The 20171-nt window shown below is 37.4% G+C and overlaps 1 protein-coding gene across 1 annotated transcript in view; it reads left to right on the plus strand.

Moving 5' to 3' along the window:
• map2 (microtubule-associated protein 2) overlaps window positions 1-19626 on the plus strand; it is a 123176-nt gene extending 103550 nt beyond the window's left edge. The window contains exons 13-20 of the mRNA XM_079822156.1: window positions 182-364; window positions 653-797; window positions 1512-1568; window positions 2969-3288; window positions 10349-10441; window positions 16006-16087; window positions 17306-17418; window positions 17518-19626. Coding sequence (XP_079678282.1) covers window positions 182-364; window positions 653-797; window positions 1512-1568; window positions 2969-3288; window positions 10349-10441; window positions 16006-16087; window positions 17306-17418; window positions 17518-17733 — 1209 coding nt within the window. The 3' untranslated portion in view covers window positions 17734-19626. The remainder of the gene's footprint in view (window positions 1-181; window positions 365-652; window positions 798-1511; window positions 1569-2968; window positions 3289-10348; window positions 10442-16005; window positions 16088-17305; window positions 17419-17517) is intronic.
• Window positions 19627-20171: the final 545 nt, after the last annotated feature.

Here is a 20171-nt window from a genome sequence, read left to right on the forward strand (position 1 = left end):
CCTGAGTTGTTATGCGTTCCGATAAATGCCCTTGTGTCCCCAAATGTGTGGTCAGATGTTGCTCATTTCATTTGTGTAAACATTCTTTCATGTTGAATTTGATTTCATTTTCTGCTCACGTTTTTGGTTTCATTTTCACTGTGCATGAATCGCTCATCTGTCCGTGTTCCTCTCATCATAGACCTCCAATCCCACAACACTAACAAAGATCCCTACCTCTAAAATTCGGGCAGAGGCTTTGTTGCCAGCCCGGCCGAACTCCGCCAGCTCCTCCAATAAAAGGAGCCCGTTGGTTGAGGCAGATCTTTATGAGCCCCGTCCTTCTTCAGCAGGCCCAGTATCGCTAAATATATATGTTGTAAAGGTAAGCAGGGAGCGAGATGGTTTCGAATGACTATTTGCTTCTGCACAATATTAGAAACTTGTAACTTTCCAGAGAAAACGGCATCCGAGAATTTGTTAACCTAAAAGTGAAAATGAATGGTTTTCTCACTTCATGTTATTCATGCCTTTTTTCTGTGGAACACAAAAGGAAAAACAGTATAAAGAGAAGTTTATTGACAAAAAGTTAAGATGATAGAATCTTCATTTTCGATGAACTATTGCTTTGAGTTCACCATGATTCCAACAGGATTAATGATTCTGTCCTCAGGATGGTGGTTCCCGGAGCCCAGAGAAGAGGTCGTCCCTGCCACGTCCAGCATCCATACTAACCCGTCGCTCACACATGGCTGAGCATGAAGAGAGTTCCACTTCCATTACCAGTTCTGGGTCCACAGCCCCACGCAGGCCCACATGTAAGAAGCTTTCTCTTGTACCTGTAGAAATCACTATTTTTATTGTTTCTATCTCTATATTGTCCTCCTAGTTTCCTTCCCTTTTTCCCCTTTTTGCTTGAATCAATCAGTGTATGAGGCAAATTACCACAACAAGCAACCGCTCTTCTAGGTTCTTCGGACTTGCAGATTTTATTGAGGATATTGGGCAGTTTGCAATACTGATATAGTAATTAAAATCATTAAGTGATGACAGTGTTATAGTAGTATACAAATATTTTTAGTTTTAAAACCAGTTGTTTAATGCACTGCGATCCATAATACAACACTTCTAAAGTCAGAATAGTGTGGCATATATAACATAAGAATATAACATAACAATAACCTGCAGATGAGCAATATGCATCTTTATATCTTGAATACAAGTACAACCACATATGTAATAATATTTGACATCAATCACACTTAATTATCGCTTGTTTTGATCAAAATGACATTTTACTATGCATGGTTTTTATTTGACAAAAAGCCAGTGTGCGCTGCAAGAATTGATTAATAAAGCACTAATATAAACTCTTGTGAGGTGCCAAAGAGTCTGAATTGCTTCCTTAAAGCTTTTTGGATGCATTTGGATCTATTTTAGGACACATCTTCAATCTCTGCTTCAGTATCTACCGACTTTCTTTAACTCATACTCTCTATACACTCACACCCTTTCTTCCCCTGCTCCTGTAGCTTTCCGTACTGAAGTCAAAGCAGAGCACAGGACAGGCAGGTCTCATAGTATGACAGGTATAGAGTATCATCCCTACTGTTTCACCCTGTTTATTGTCAGTCTTTCATACCTGCTGTCCTGTGCAAGGATACAGTCACCATTAAAAAATACAGTGCCATTCAAAGTCATTCACCCCAATAGCACATTTTGTTATAAAAGCGAAACAGTGTTTACTACTAATATATGTATGCACTCTAACTAATTTAAAAAAGTTAATAATTTTCATAGGCACTGTTTTACATAGGGATTTTCTTTTACATTTTTGTGTATACTTTACTTTTTTCAGTTATGCATGTGAGTATAAACACTTTTACTTAAGTGTTTGTGACATTTAAAGTCTATTAAATATTTATAACATTATAACATTTAAAAAATAGTAAGATGTAATATCTATCATTGTCATCATCATGTGGGTTCCAAAAGTCTGAAAAAGTCCACTATTTAAAGAAATGACTTCTAACTAGTAAAATTGACTCGAAAAGCAACATTGCATAAGATATTATGACTTGTTTTCATAATCTCAGCTTTTCCTTGTTTTTAACTTGTTTATGTATACTAATCAAGTTAAAACCACATTTATTTGAAAAATACACAAGTGGGAAATATTATTAAAATATATATTTTTTTATTTTATTTTAATATATGCAATGTGATGGCAATGCGGAATTTAAGTATTCAGTCTTCAGTATCACAAGATCCTTCAGAAATCATTTTAATATGTTGATTTGGTGTTCAAGAAACATTACTTTATATTATCAATAGGGCTGTCAAAAGATTAATCGCGATTAATTGCATCCAAAATAAAAGTTTGTGTTTACATAATATATGTGTTTGTACTCTGTTAATTATTATTTATATATAAATACACACACATTCATGTATATATTTAAGAAATATTTGCATGTATATACTGTATATACATTTATATAATCTATAATATATATAAATATAAATGTTTTATATATAAAAAATAATATTTTTTTCTTAAATATATACATGCTTGTGTGTGTATTTATATATAAATAATAATTAACAGAGTACACACACATATATTATGTAAACACAAACTTTTATTTTGGATGCGATTAATCTTTTGACTGCCCTAATTATCAATGTTGAAAATTGTGCTGCTTAATATTTTTGTGGAAACCATGATACTTTTTCCGGGTTGCTTTGATGAAAGTTCAGAAGAACAGCATTTATAAGAACATGCATCCTTGCTGAATATTAAACATGATTCTCTGAAAACAGGTCTCAGTATAATATCTGTTGTATTAAATTAGGAAAAAGCTAAATGGGAGCATTTTCAATAGTGGACTTTAGACTGCACTGTAGTCATCTTCACACACATATGTTGATGTTGCACTTCCTAAATCCTAGCATTCAAACCGCTAATTAAGTTCTGTTTCAACTGTAGGCACAGAGTCTGCTCGGTCCCGCTCTGCCCGCAGTGGCACCTCCACACCCCGCACCCCCGGGTCCACGGCCATCACCCCTGGAACCCCTCCCAGCTACTCTTGCCGTACTCCGGGAACCCCGCGCACTCCGGGCACCCCCAAATCCCTCAGCCTGCTGTCACAGGAGAAGAAAGTGGCCATCATCCGCACACCTCCAAAATCCCCAGCGACTACACCCAAACAGCTGCGCCTCCTTAACCAGCCGCTGCCTGACCTCAAGAACATCAGATCCAAGATTGGTTCCACTGACAACATCAAGTACCAGCCCAAGGGGGGCCAGGCAAGTCCAAATCCTATTTCAACACAACTGAGGCTAATAGCCAACGACCCACCCCCCCATCTGTCTTTCTTGCTGTTGTTATGTTCCTTCAGGGTCGATTCTATTCCTTGTGGGCACACTGTCCTTTCAAGTCTCGCACTTATCCGCATGTATCAATTCACTGTGTGCATGCTAATGGCTGCACATAATAGCTGTTAGGCCATTCCATCATCTTTTTGGATTGACTGGTTATTTGCTTGACTGAAAGGTAATATAGCACTTGATCTCCTGACATGGGGCAAATCACGTTCCCAAACTTTACCTCATATTATTTATTTAATCTTTTCTTTATCTTTTTAGTTGGCAACATTTGCACTTTGAAATGATCACAAGAATGCTTTTAAAGGGCTATAATGCCCCTTTTAGCAAGATGTAAAATAAGTCTCTGATGTCCCCGAAGTGTGCATGTGAAGTTTTAGCTCAAAATACCCCACAGATCATTTTTATAGTATGTTAAAAGTGTCATTTTTGGAGGGTGAGCAAAAACGCACCGTTTTTGTGTGTCCCTTTAAATGCAAATGAGCTGCTGTCCCCGGCCCACTTTCGGGAAGAAGGCGGAGTTTCAAGAGCTTGTGTTAGCAGTTCCGATTACCTCACGCAGACACGCACTGAAAAGGTCAGAAACTGTTCAGCCTTTTATGTTCAAAGCGGAGTTGGACAATGATGGAGAGACTCAAGAAGAAGTGACAACATGTAGACTGCAACAGGACACTTCTAAATTTATGTAGCTGATGTGGAGTTAGCTATCTTCAAGTCATTTATTAGCATCTTCTGTCATGATGATCTATAAATCACTCGTGTGGGAACTGTTGTAAGATTCCTTCTGAGCCAGAGAATATATGCTGCATGAAGACAGAACAGGTATAGTTTAGTTTAATTACGGTTATAACGTATGTGGTCATCTTGTTTTTATGACACGCTATTGCTTTTGTGTTACGTACTGTATTTCAATAAATGTGAAAAGACCGATGCGAAGATTCCTAAATGTGCTCTACTACAACAACTTTTCCTCTTCTCAAAATTTGTTGCCTCAGCCCCTTTGTTGCATGTTCCCGGGGGCAGGGTTTATGTACATTTTAGGGTTAGTGATGTCACTAACCTGTGAAGAAGCTTGTTGTAGTCCCTACCAGCCGTTTGTTGTAGTCCTTAAAACACGATTTCTTTAAAAGAAAATAACTTTCATAACTTTGCAGATTTTGTGTATGCTCAAACAGCAACATTACACACTAACTAAAGTTAAAAGCGAAATAATAAACCACCCCATTAACACAAACCATTTGACATTCTTTTAATGTTGTCAGAATTATGATTTATGACAGATTATGTCATTAGACCATAACTGTAATTCTGTATTAAATGAATATGTGGGCTGTCAGTTGATTTAAATTAATTGCATATGTCATTTTATAAAGAAAATAATCGTAAGTTATTTTATTTCATGTTATTTTTATGTTATATAATTATATGTATATTTAAATGTAAAATATTACATTTTTAACACTGTCATATACCTTCAGGTATTGCCCCAGTACTAAAGAATAAGTTATTTGTCTGACTATCTATTATTTCTTCCTCTCTATTTCAACAGCTCATATAGAAATGCTGGAGAGACTGTTCTAATACAGAAAACTTTTGGAGTTATTGGATTGTATGCTAGATGGGTTGCATTCTGGGATTATAGAAACTTCAAGAATACACACATGAATGCATATACACCCATGCACCAAGGTTGTTTTCCTCCTTTGTCTAGGACACACTGGTCTTGTAGGAGGTTTGTTTTCCTGGATGAATAGAGTTCTTGGTACGATGGGGACAGGCTCATGATGTAAACACCCCTTGTGTTTTTAGGTCATTTCATGCAAGCTTGCTATAATGAGTAGGGTGTAGGCTGCGTGCTGGAGTGACATGTTTATGTCTGGCTTGTGGCAGAGTGCAGCAGTGCAGAGAAAAGGATCTCGTCAGCCAGAGGACTGGGAGATTGTGAGGTTATTGGGGTGGGAGACTGCAGTGATAAACTATAAGGAAGGACATTGGAGTAATTGAGTGTCTTATATGTCTCAAAGACAATGTGTTAGATTTCAATTCTTGAGAAAATGATGCGTGAAACATAATCTAAAGTTTTTGTAATGACGACAAGATCAGTTCTTTTGTGCACTTTTGAAGTGAAAACTTTGTGACAAAACAAAATTCGATATTCAATTATTACATTAATCATTAAGAAAAAAAGTTGGACGGGGCTTGATCAGGAAATTATTGGATTGGGGGAAATTATTGTTACATAGTTTTTAATATGATTTTAAGAATTCATTTGATAACATTCCTTTATATGATTATATGATTTTTTTATGTCATTTTTTATATATATTACTAACGATGTTTACTATATACAGTGTGAAAGATTTGATTTCACATTGCCTTTAAAAGTTAAAAGTACAGTAGCAAAAAAAAAAAATATTCCAAACTAATTAATTCTTATGGTCCAGAGAATGAATAGATAAAACTAATTTTTTTGTCAAATAAACAAATCATGTAAAACTACATTTTTGACTGTTTTTGATGAAAAAATCTTACATATTAAAATAATAATGAAATAAAACATAAATGTATATTGGGTTAGACTTTTTTTTAAAGTGTACAGTGTAATTGTATATTTAAGTACTGTGTAATATTAATTAACAACATGTACTTACTATAGGGTTAGGGTAGGATTAGGGTTTGGTTGAGGGTTAGTTGCATGTAATAATGCATAATTTACTGTTATTACTATGGTAAGTACATGTAATATATGTAACAATGGCACTGTAAAATAAAGTCTTTCCGTAGATTGTTACCCCTTTTAAACAATGACTGATAATACTGAAAAGTAGCAATTAAATCATCGTCACTTTATAAGTTTGTCACTAGTTTATGTGAGTCCTGTTGACTTTAGACTGATGAATCATCTAGTGAACTTGAAAATGGCATTGGAGTTCATTTTAGGGCACTCAGGACACCCTAAGGAGGGTGTGTTGTATAACCTATGCCACGGCCTGAATCTGTCTGGACCCAAATGCTCCCTCACCCTTGGATGACAGCGGGTGTCTCCCCAGCATAGTCACTCATAGAACAGGTCTAAGAGACAGTGACATGAGCCACAGTCTCTCAAGGTTCAGTGAGCGGGCATGTGGCGGCCACTGCCATTCTGTGTTTGCCCAAGGGTCAGACTGGGTAAGAGTGCTGCGCCTGTCTGTGCCTTAATGACATAATATGTCTACTGAGGGCCACTGAAGCAGACGGGGACAGTCTGAAACCCCGGAAACTGGAAAACTCGGAAAGCATGTGCATGCTTAATAATGTCAGAACATTTCATTGGATTAATATTTGTCTAAAAACTGCTCTAGAGCTGAGTTATGTAGATGCTTGCATCTGTTCAAATCTAAATTGTTTTTACTTTACAAATATAATTAATAATGATGTTTACTTTATAAATTAATTTCTAATTTTCAGAAGGATTTTGATAACATCCCCACAGAGGTTGTATCATACATTTCCCCCCCACAAAGTCAGTTTGTTTTCTTCTATAAAAACAGACAATATTAAATGTTTTATTTTTAATGTAATTAATGACGATCATTTTTACATTATATAACATTTTGATAAATTTAGAGATTGTATCATACCTCATTTCTTAAATCATAAGGTCTTAAGTCATAATTTAGTTCTTCATGATCATATTTCACCGTCTTTCAGACCTATAAAAAAATACATTGACCGGGGGTGCTACTGTTCCTTTAATTCTTCTTGTTTAAGAAACATGGTTAAAATATAATTTCAAAATGACAAATTATTGCTGTTTGTTTAATACAAATAATTTTACTGTCCTCAAAGATTTTTTTTTGACTGGTCATGAATTTGCACAATAATAGTAAGAAAAACGTGGCTATTATAATACTATTTAAGATGCACTGTTCATCTCGTTTTTAAACGATGATGTTCTACGATTTAATCTATGATGTTAGTGCAGTTTTTTGTGCTGCTGTACCTTTAAGACTTTAAAAACTAGCTGAAAGTTCAAAATAAGAATTTTTTTTGCAGCTTTCAATTTTGGTGGAAGTTCTGAAAGTTACAATATTTTCATGTAAAAGTATCTCAAAACATTTCAAAACATGAAAACACAATGTGCGTGTGTATGTTTCATGGCACTTTTCATCACTCAGACAAGAGTTGACCTTATCACATTTGACGGTAGTTTGACGGGGTCGTAGCTTGGAGAGTGTATGTAAAGTTAAGAACTTTCATGACTCATGTATCTCTTGAGACCAAACACAGACTCTCGCTCTGGCTCCAGTGCAGCTGTCTCTCTCCCTGAAGAGTCATCATCTGCGCATTGTTCTCCATCAGCCCCTCTGCGTCTGTATTACGTGCACTTCATTCAGGTTTGCAGTATTTCAGTAGACTGGCATGTATGCAAGAGAGTGTGTGTTCAAGAGATTTCAGTAACATTGACTACAGTTGTTCACTTCCACCTGCTTTCTGAACTAGCCCAGGTCCAAATCCCTATTCCCTAATAAATTAACACTGTCTTTGAAAACAGCTGAGGCCAGTTAAAAGCATGCTACTACAACAGCCAACAGCCCGGTGGTGTGTGCACTGTTGAAGTCTCTGTTCCACTGCAATAACAGCTAAATGGATTGTGCCTCCGATGATGTGTGAAACTGTCACTGTACAGCAGTTAGATGTCATCGCTTGACTCAGGTGTTTGATGGACTAAAGTACATTTAGCCTTTATAGACTATACGTCGCACTGATTGATTCATTTTGGTTGGCCTCTTAGGTATTTCTTGTTCTTGCACCTGTTATATTGGAGAAGGGCTTCTTCTATTAAAAGGCCCATTAAATGGTTCTCTTTACTTTCTTTCACTATACAAATAAATGTAATAATGCAATTTCACTTAGATTTTCATCATTCTTTATCAAGAACACAGCTTTTGTCTATAAACCTATATAAAGCCTTCTATATATTATACCTTTATAGCTATAATTATCTATTATTTTTTTATTTTATATATATATATATATATATATATATATATATATATATATATATATATATATATATATATATATATATATATATATATATATATATATATATATATATATATATATATATATATATATATATATATATATATATATATATATATATAGATCAGGCATAACATTATGACTTAATATTGTGTTGGTCCCCCTTTTGTTGCCAAAACAGCCCTGACCCATCGAGGCATTGACTCCACTAGACCCCTGAAGGTGTGCTGTGGTATCTGGCACCAAGATGTTAGCAGCAGATCCTTTAAGTCCTGTAAGTTGCAAGGTGGGGCCTCCATGAATCGGACTTGTTTGTTGAGCACATCCCACAGATGCTCGATTGGATTGAGATCTGGGGAATTTGGAGGCCAAGTCAACACCTCAAACTCAGGTGTTGTGCTCCTCAAACCATTCCTGAACCATTTTTGCTTTGTGGCAGGGCGCATTATCCTGCTGAAAGAGACCACAGCCACCAGGGAACCGTTTCCATGAAAGGGTGTACATGATCTGCATGATCTTAGGTAGGTGGTACGTGTCAAAGTAACATTCACATGGATGGCAGGACCCAAGGTTTCCCAGCAGAACATTGTTCAAAGCATCACACTGCCTCCGCCGGCTTGCCTTCTTCCCATAGTGCATCCTGGTGCCATGTGTTCCCCAGGTAAGCGATGCACACGGCCACCTTCTTCCATTACTCCGTTGTCCAGTTCTGATGCTCACTGTCCACTGTTGGCGCTTTCGGCGGTGGACAGGGGTCAGCATGGGCACCCTGACTGGTCTGCGGTTATGTAGCCTCATACGCAACAAACTGCAATGCACTGTGTATTCTGACACCTTTCTATCAGAACCAGCATTAACTTATTGAGCAATTTGAACTACAGTAGCTCGTCTGTTTGACCGGACCACACTGGCCAGCCTTCGTTCCCCACATGCATCAATGAGCCTTGGCCTGACCCTGGCCATGACCCTGTCGCCGGTTCACCACTGTTCCTTCCTTGGACCACTTTTGATTGATACTGACCACTGCAGACCGGGAACACCCCACAAGAGCTGCAGTTTAAGGATGTTCTGACCCAGTCGTCTATCCATCACAATTTGGCCCTTGTCAAACTCGCTCAAATCCTTACGCTTGCCCATTTTTCCTACTTCTAACACATCAAATTTGAGGACAAAATGTTCACTTGCTGCCTAATATAGCCCACCCACTTACAGGTGCCGTGATGAAGAGATTATCAGTGTTATTCACTTCACCTCTCAGTGGTCATAATGTTATGCCTGATCGGTGTATATATGTTTGTGTTATATTATCTTTTATATAATAATTATTATTATATCGGGGGACCCCAACAGGAAATGAAGCTGACATTTGCAGGGGTTAGCATGAGAGCGAGAGATTTACATGTTACAGCTAATTCAATTTGTAATGTTTATCTACATCTACATCCATGCTACATTTATTCAGCCCTTCAGTGTGATGGCTTCACTTAAAGGAGAGACTTTCAGCATTAATTAGCATAAAATAAGTGTCTAACTTTTGGAAACGGCGTCAACAATGAGTACAGGTTAACCCTTAAGGGGAGTTCATACTGACAGTGATTAAATCATCACGTTTCTGCACTGATGGTTGCTTGTAGACATGCATTGCTCGTCACTAGCGGCATTGTTTTACTTGCTGCACATTTGCATAAAGTTGACCTCTGCTCAACTTTGTTGCTTTGTCAACGCTTTACTTTTAATGACTGGGTATTTTCCAGTTGATTCTTGGCTGCAGGTGCTGTGAGCATATAGAGACGGGTCAAGTTCATCTTTATGGGTTGTTATTTGAACCACTCTTACTGATCTGTCTCATCAATGCACGGCTACCAGTTGTCTGTATGTGTGTGTGCATGCAGACATATGTTAGTGTGTGTTTCCATCTTCATTAAAAGAGCCACATATCTTTGTATTTTTCTAGATTCAAATTTTAAACAAGAAGCTGGACTTCAGTCACGTACAGTCAAAGTGCGGATCCAAGGATAATCTGAAGCATTCGCCCCGTGGAGGCAATGTATGTACTGCTCCATCTCTCCCTATGTCTCTCTCTCCTTCTCTTCCAAAGCCAGCAGACCTCCACGGTTTACTCTGTCCATTTAGATTAAATCTGGATAACCCTAACATTTCGCTTTCCTTTTGGATCTGAGAGTCCTAGAATTCCAACTTTTGTTCTGGATACGTTTCTGCTGCACTGGATGCTCAGTAAGACAAAATGCGTACCATGGCAGACGACCTTGAATGCACACACACATCAGATATATCTTCACACGTGGGCTAGAATGCAAAACTGAAGTCCCTTCTTGTTGTTCATCATGTGAAAATATATACACCCTATATGTATATATTTGTAAACTGTAATGCAGGTGTTTGATGGTGACCCATCAACACTTGTGTGTCTTCTGTATGGTAGTCATATCAAAATAAGACTACGCATCACCCTCCTTTTCTGTATCTTTAATTTCTCTGTTTGAGAAAAATGTTGGTAATGTATATGGTTATTTTCATGCTGAAACAGTTTTGATCAACAGTCTGTATCATGGAGTTGTTGCTGACTGTCAACCTTTTCATTCTTCTCTTCTTTAGGTTTCAACAAGGTTTTCTCTATTATAGCCTGCTTACTTTTTAGGTTCTGTTCCAAAACCTAGTAAGCCGCCTTGCTGTCTGCCGCCTACATAGGCAGCATCCTAACTGAAATGGAACCTCATAAGTGACTTATTTGGAGTGCTCCACAAAGGCAGCGGCTTAGTGTGTTATATACAGTACATTTTAAATTTGGAGTCTTTAGATTGAATCTTTTAATTAAAGTCTCTAATGTTCACCAAGGCTAAAATACAGTAAAACTTGTAATATTGTTATTACAATTTAAAATAACTTTTCTAAAATTAAAATTTACTCCAGTAATTATTATTACAGCCAATACTCCTGTCACTCTGCACCAAATAAAATGTTGCTAGCATGATTTAACACATTGCTTGAATGTTTAAGCATGTTGCTAGCATGATTAAACATTTTGTTAGCATGTTTAGCATTACTAGAATGATTAACTTGTTACATTCATATTTGCTAACACAAATTAACATGCTTTTATCATTATTTAACGTTGCTAACACATTTAGCTTGTTGATAACATGATTAGCATATTGTTAACATATTGAATTCATGTTTGCTAACACAAATTAACATGCTGCTAACATTATTTAACATGTTAACATTAATAACATGATTAGCATGTTAACAGGTTGCTGGCATTTTTTATCATGTTGCTAGCATTTTCTTAGCATATTGCTAGCTTGATTTAACATTGCGTGCTGTTGCTTGCATTATTAGGATGTTGACATTATTTAACCCGTGCTAACATTTTGATAACGTTTTAGCATTTTGTTAGCATGATTAACATTTTGCTAACACAATTCAACATGTTGTTAGCACATTGCTAGCATGTTAACATGTTTTAACACATTACTAGCATGTTTTATCATGTTGCTAGCATGGTTAGCATGTTGTTAGCATATATTAACACATTCTTAGATTGTATTAGCATGTTGTTAGCCTGATTAGCATATAGATAACATATTAACATGAGTAGCATGTTAACATGATTTAACACTAGCATGTTTAAGGACATTGTTAACATGTTTCTAACATGATTTGGCATTTTGCTAGCATAATTTAACATTTGTTGCTAATATGTTTTAGCATGTTGTTATAGCATGATTAGCACATTGCTATCATGAATTAGCATGTTGCTAGCATGTTTTAGCATTTTGTCAAGTCAAGTCGTCACCTTTATTTATATAGCGCTATTAATACAGTTTGTTTCAAAGCAGCTTTACAGTGATAACAGGAAAATTATGCATTTCGGCTGTTGTTCAGCTGAAGTCAGATTAGTGTTGATTCTGTTTCGTCAAAAGGATCATCAATTATTAAATTTGTTAATTTCATCTATGAAGCAGTTGTCATTGTCCAGCTCAGTTCAGTTCTCATACAACTGTCAGTACAGTCAGATCAATAATACTGTTAAATATTATGTTATTAATCATTAAGACATTTTTTATCACAGCTTTGCTAGTGATAAACAGCTTAAATACTCTATCGCTGTGTCCAAAATAAAATGCTTCCCTAGTATGCCAAAACAGTAGTATATCCGAATACATAGTATTCAAAAAGTCCCTGTATGAACTACTACTTCTGCCGAGATTCTGAGTTGCGCAACTGACACTGATAGGTCACATGACAGTAACAACATGGCGAATGTAGTATATCTTTCAGTTGCTTCAAAATAGCAACGCACCAACAATGCACCTGAACACACTTGAATTTGCCTAAACAACGTAGCGCTGGACGTGAAAATGATAACTGCGTCAGGCTGAAACTAGCAAAAAACACTTGCGTTGCGCTTGGCGCTGCATTGCGGGTGTATGATAGGGCCCTATGTCTTAATGTACAAAAATCTTGACCTACTCAATAAAAGTCTGTGGGACTTGTCGTAGTTTTGATCATCCGTTTCATGAAAACCGTAAGACAAGTTAGAACAGATATTGCAACCCAAGTCAGAATAGTCTGGAGTTCTGACCTGAGTTTGGTGGTTATAGCTTGAAAGCCCTAGGAGGAGATATTTTATTTAGTCACAGAAGAAGAAGAATAAGCTTAAATAGTAGATCAGTATGTTGGCTTTGTCTGAACAGTCAAAAGTTAGACTGTGTAAACCCAGCCTGATCTGCCAGCGAATTGATTTCGCCCTGCAATTAAGTCTGGAAACCTGTACATTAATTTCTTCTGCTTCTGTTACACTTTTGCGGGAACCAATCACAGACTGGTTTATCCACCTGGCGCGCTATTGGTGGGTTTAACATGATGACAGATAGAGAAGCGATGGGTGCCACTTCAGAAGGCCCGTTGATCACGCCTCTTGTGGTCTGATTGGTTGAAGGACTATCCAATTGCGTACAGAGTCATTTAATTTATGCTCAATTATCACGCCTCTTGTGGAGTAGAAAATACAGAGCAGACTCCCCAGACCAATGTTCAATCTTAAAGGGGTGATGAATTGAGAAATCAACTTTCCTTTGAGCCTTTGATATATAAAAGTTCATCATAATATAAGAATATCCTGTAAGTTTCGGAGCTGAAAACTTTCTTGTTGGTCAAAGAAAAGCTTTTATTGACACCAGGCCCAGAAAACGCTCAATCTCAGAATATGTCGAACATTGACATCATAGAATGCAGAACCACTGCCTCAAGCCCGCCCACCGACTCGTGGAGCTAAACGTGTCACACTACCGAGCAATAAACATGCTGGTTCCAGCTCACGTGCTTAAGACATTGCGCGTTTGTTCGCTTCATTTCACTGCGGAATCGACTGTAAACAAGATACAGGTCGAGACACATTGAGATTAAAACACAATGCTGTGCCTTCTATATTGGATCCGACAGGAATGGTGCAACACACTTATGTGAGTAAAACATATTTCTGTCAGGTCCACTCAAGTCAAAAGACACCATAGACAAACATTTAGGCAAACCTTTTATTGCATATTTTGCATTCTGACAACAGAATGACATGATTAAGTTAAGCAGTTTAAGGAGGAGCTGGGGAGGAGGTGGGTTGCAAAGCAGCGTGCAACAGAAGCGTCCAAGCAGGCAGGTTGAAGTGAAGCTATGCTTAAGTAAGGCCCCCTGTTTGAGAGAAGCCAATTGAGTGCATAGGATCGGCTGAAACAGATCAGCTGAAAGGGGCGGAGTTAGAATTTCCCAATCAGCTGATAGTGGAGCTTGACTACGTGGCCTGCCAGAACTAACGCTGGATGCTTGATTTTTTTTATATGTGTTAGTATTGCATTGTTACAGATCATTTGATATCTATTGATTACATACCTTAGCACGCGGTCACAGGCTGGAGAATCCATTATTTGAGGTGTTATTGGTTAATTCGTGATCAGCCCCGGACTTAATGTTATGGGCCAGGGCTCGCAAAGCCCAACCTCCCGGGGCTATGTGTTTTTCAGACGGCTACCAAAACGTATCACCGGCCTGCCGATGGGCTATCTTAAATAGTGAAATAACATTCCTTTCTTGCTCGCACGTGTGTGTGTGTGTGTGTGTGTGTACAGTCCGCGGTTATATTCACTGATCGGGCTGACCAAGTAATAAAAAAATAACATTCCAATCAATTGCAGGTGGATAAGAAATGAATCATTGTGTTTGTTTGATAAAGATATTTTGCGTGTCCTGTGAGCGTTTCCCCAGACGCTTTCAAAACAATCCCCACATGTACTGAGGGGAGCTGAAGCTCATTAAATATGCAAATCTTATCCAATCCTAGCCGTTGGCGTTTACTTCCAAGTCTTCAGTGCGGAAAAACCATGATGGGCAGAGAGCCTCAAAACCATGGCAGAAAATAGCCTATTACTTATTCATTATGATGTTTTTGAATGTATAAACCACGCAAACGTCATAAGTTGACCTCAGACAACAGTATACATTTTTAAAAAAAAGCCAGTTCATGACCCCTTTAAATTGAGCTTGGTCTGGTCGGACAAGTCAAAAGTGGTCTTCATGTGAAACAGTAAACTTCTTATAATTGATTTCAGTAGTTTGCTGTTAACTTGTTGCTACGCTAAATATGTGATAAATAATATAAATACCCAACATATAGATATATTGTGTAAAATGCATAATTTAGAGTGTTTTTAGTAATAATTTTATTGAATTATTTATATTAATAATTGACATTTGTTTCACTTTGTCTGCCATCCTGATTTTTTTGTTTTTACTAAGCTTGTTGTAGCACATTTAGTGCAGGATAAATGCAATGCAGATCTTAAAGGCAGCATACTGATGCCTAAAAAAGCTGCCTACATAGTCAGCTCACTAGGTTTTGGTCTCTCTATTCTTTCTGATTGTGCATATTGCTTACTGAAATGTCTTGACCAGTGTTTTCAGAGCTGGTATGTGCTGAGTCATGTCTGTACTTCAATCAGATTTGCTTTTTCTGCCCCTTGCAGCAGCAGCGGTCAGTCATTGTGAGTGACTATTACAACAAAGCTATAATGAGCACACTGTGTTAGAGCATGGCTACTAAGGTCATGGGGTTGATCCCCACAAAATATTATTTACTCTGTCTGTTTAGTTAAGGTTGGAATATTCCTTAACTTTATAGAACATTACTTAAATGCTGGAATGAGCACTGATACAACAGTTAGCTAAATGTATCTTATTTGTATCAGGACAAAGGTCAAAATCTCTTTTTAATGATTTGATGATTCAGTACACCAATCCAACCAACCCAGTATTTACTTTGCCATGAATTTCTAAACATCTGAAAGTCTGTCATCAAGAATTTGTGATATTATTGATGTTGTGACATCTTCAGCATATTGATCAGTTCTACTTGATTTGCAGCTAAGCGTTTAGTTGTGGAGTTAGTTGAATTAATCGATTCTTGCTTATTTTTTAGGCAAAGCTTCTTTTTTTTGTATCTTGCAGATTCAAATGTGAAGAAGAACTGGAGTGACTCCTTGATTTTATTATCCCATTTGTGTTTTATCTTTTGTACTCAACATCTGGTGTTTCTTACAGGTTCACATCCAGTCAAAGAAGATTGATCTTAGTCATGTGACCTCCAAGTGCGGATCCTTGGACAACATCCGCCACAGGCCAGGTGAGCATGCTAATAAATTCTGGAAATTTTAGCCACAGATGGGAAATTTGCAATGTCATGATACAGATTGTGTTTAAAGCATGCAACGCCTGAGCTAGGCTATTGAATGACATAACAGCGCCATCTTGTGGTTATATTTTAATCTCCTACTTTCCCAAACCCATTTAAAAAGATTTTGCCATTTCAAATTATTATTATTTTATGCTATAAGAATCATGCAGACTTTTTCCAATAATTAACAGTGATCACATCTGTATTTTAAAGAACAGATATTTTATAAATGTTCATATTTTATATAGATTTCAGAGTATAGATACATTCAGTACCGTTGAAAAGTTTGGGGTCAGTGTTTTTGTTTTATTTTATTAATACTTTTATTCAACAAGCATGCATAAAAGTGATCAAAAGTGACATTAAAAACATTTTTAATGTTACGAAAGATTTATTTTGTTTTTTTGAAATAAATGGAAAATCTTTTCCCGTTTATTAAAAAAAACAAAAGAATATTGAGCAGCACATCTGTTTTCAACATTGATGATAATAAGAAATAATTCTTGAGCAGCAATTAGAGCATATTCGATTGATTTCTGAAGGATCATGTGACACTGAAGACTAGAGTAATAGTGCTGAAAATTCAGCTTTGCCATTACAGGAATAAATTACATTTAAAAATATATTCATATAGAAAACATATTTTAATATGTTAATATTTATTATTTAAGTGGTAATAATGTTTCACAATATTATATTATTTGCTGTACACTGTAAAAAAAAAGTCTGTAAAAATAGGGCACAATTTACAGTATAAATATGAAGGAATTTTCCCTATTGTTTTTTACAGGTGTTTTACTTGTATTTTGAATGACGCATTGCTTTGTGTTGTGTTTTAGGGTTAATGGAAAGAATAGGATAAGGATAATAGGATAAGGATAAGGTCCTGGAAGAAAATTACCAGTACATTTTCCGTTTTTATTTTTTACAGTATAGTTTTGATTAAATAAATGCAGCTTTGGTAAGCATAAGAGACTTAAAAAACATAAAAAACAATTTTTTTTTGTTTTGTTTTTTAAAGTACTGCCCCCAAAACTTTTGAACAGTTTAGTAAATCTTTAAATTAAAAAAAGCTTTTTTTTTTAGTTCTTTGAAAAAAAAACTGTTCTTTTAAGATTGCACCAGCAGAGAAATGAGAAATGAATTGCATTGCATTCTGTGTCTCAGGAGGTGGTCATGTGCGCATTGAGAGTGTGAAGCTGGACTTCAGAGAAAAAGCCCATGCAAAGGTAGGCTCACTGGACAATGCCCACCATACGCCTGGAGGAGGCCATGTACAGGTGAGTGCACAAACGCTACTGTTTTTACTTATCTGTCCCACATCATACATGAGGACGAGCTAAGTGACCATCTCCGATTTCTATTTCCTGCTTTCTAAGATTGAAAGTCATAAGCTGTTGTTCCGCGACGCAGCCAAAGCACGTGTGGATCACGGGGCGGAGATTGTGATCGAGGCACTCGGGCTGTCAGGGGGCACCTCCCCTCACCGGCACAGCCACATGTCCTCGTCCGGAAGCATCAACATGCTCGAGTCGCCGCAGCTGGCCACGCTGGCCGATGATGTGACCGCCGCCCTGGCCAAACAAGGCTTGTGAATCCGAAATGTCTCCGTTCAACTTCCCTCCACTCAATCTACAATAGTCCCCTTCAGTGGTGTTCCGGTTGACCCTTCCTCCCTCTGGTATTTAATGAAGACTACAGATTTCACTTCCCATCTGAAAAAAAAAAAAGCATTTTATCGGTTTTCTTTTTCATTTCTTTTTTTTTGGGTCAATTTTAATGAATAACGACTTGTTAGAGCTAGAGGTACCAGTGCTTTTTATTACCCATGTTACATGTGACTTTTTATGATTGTGTACAGACAGTGGCCTCAACTGCTGGTTTAGGGTCAGTGTCAGGTGTGTTGCGTAAAAGTCGGTCGAACAAGAATTTTTTATACACGGGAATGTGGCGCGACGATCCCATGCTGCACGTGTTCTTTTGCCCATTCAGTGCATGGACTCTAAAACATCTCAACTGCGAGTCACGTACGATCAAACACGATATACACTATAAGGGAATATATTTATAAATATACCAGCTCTTGTCTCAACATCTCATGCTCAATTGAAAAAAAAAGAAACGATTACTCCTTCGATAACTTATTCCTGTACAATTGCATTAAAAAAAAAACTAGATAGTATGACGAGCATGTATTCTAGTTCACAAAAGAGGCTATTTTCTATTTCAAGGAATTTTAGTAAGTTATTTGCTGAAACATTGAATAAAATCAACACATCATGTTTTGTAGATACTAGCGACGATGTTTAGTTTGTACATTATTTCAGATGACCGTTACGAAACGCGCTGCTTCCGTGGATCTCTGTCGGTACACAGTTTAAGCAGATTTGTGCTTTAACTTACGGTGTGGTCACATTAGCGATATCGAAGAAGTCACTTTCAGATTTCTTTCAGAAGTCACTGTCAACACGGTGAATTCGCCGTGACCAGCTACAACTTCAGCAAAATTGGCGTGGGGAACTTTTTCGCCTTCATGCGCAGAATCCTGTTGAAACTGGATTTCGCATGTGAAATTTCGCCGAGCAACAGTAAATGTGACTAGCCTGGCTCCGCCCTCCTACGTACTTCCGCTCAATTTTCATTTTTCTTCAGTAGTCCGTCTGGGATTGCGAACAGAGGGAGTGGCTGAGAACGGTGATGTTGATGTCGTGCGCTAGTTTGAGATGACATACGTCACGACCAAACGTTAACGATTGGTTATGGCAGATCCAATGGTTTTAAACTTCAACAGAGTACCTGCCTTCAAGGAAGTCAATGCTTGTCAATGGAGAGTGGCCAGACTCTCTGTACAAATTAAATGTACGAGAGTCTGGTAGGACCAGGCTAAAATGTGACCGCACCTTTACACAAACTATTATATTACAGTATTACCTTACGCAAATACAATCGAGGGCTCCAGTTATACATGAATCATGTAAGATCTGCTCAATCTGCTGTCTTGAAGTGTCAACCACATACCGCCGTCTTTCAGAGTCGAGATGGGAACAGATCCATCTGAGCAAGATATGGGTGGTTCTGCGGCCCTCGTTTTATTCTGAAACATAGGGAGCAGCTCCTCGGGGCACTGTCGTGATTTAGATCCTGTGTTCGTCTGCTGATTCCTGCTTGGATGCTTAGTTTTCTTTCTTAGAACGTGGAAAAAGAAACACAAATCAAAACGTTTAAAAGGATACTCACTCCGCTTGCATTTGTTTGAACACAGTCCACCAGTATATTTTTCTCGTCATTTGTGGTTCTCCCCTGCCCCTTTACCTCTAGAACAGCTGTCATTCGTAGGCTTCTGTGTTTTCTCGGCCCCCCTGAGCCTTACCTGCCCTTTCCCTGATCCTCTCAGCTGCTGTAAATGTATTTAAAAGGTCACATAGATGTACGCAGTTTTTTCTCCTGTTGGTATGAAACGGATTATAAATGCCCTTAACAGTTATGACAATAAAAATACAGAAAATGAACAAAATATTGGTGTGATCTTTTTTTCCCGAATTTGTGTTTGTGAAATGAAATTGTGAATCGTGAAATTGCTGTACGTAGTGATTTTACAAAGGGTAAGTGGAATTCTATTGGTTGATCTCAAGGGTCCAGGACAAAATTCTACATGTGGGGTATATAAAGTAGGGTATACTATAGTGCCACAAATGTATCGTTCATCAGTCTCTCTGCAAGCTTAAAGGGATAGTTCACCCAAAAATGAAAATGACCCCATGATTTACTCACCCTCCTCATCCCAAGTGTATTTGACATTCTTCTTTCAGACGAATACAATCAGAGTTATATTAAAAAATGTCCTGGCTAATCCAAGCATTATATTGGTAGGCCAAAATTTGAAGCCCAAAAAAGTGCATCTATCCATTATAAAAGTACTCCACACGGCTCTGGGGGGTTAATAAAGGCCTTCTGAAGTGAAGCCATGCGTTTATATAAGAAAAATATCCATATTTAACATGTTATAAAGTAAAATAGCTTCCGCCAGACCGCC

Source organism: Gobio gobio (assembly GCF_949357685.1).
Source record: "Gobio gobio genome assembly, chromosome: 7".
NCBI lineage: Eukaryota > Metazoa > Chordata > Actinopteri > Cypriniformes > Gobionidae > Gobio > Gobio gobio.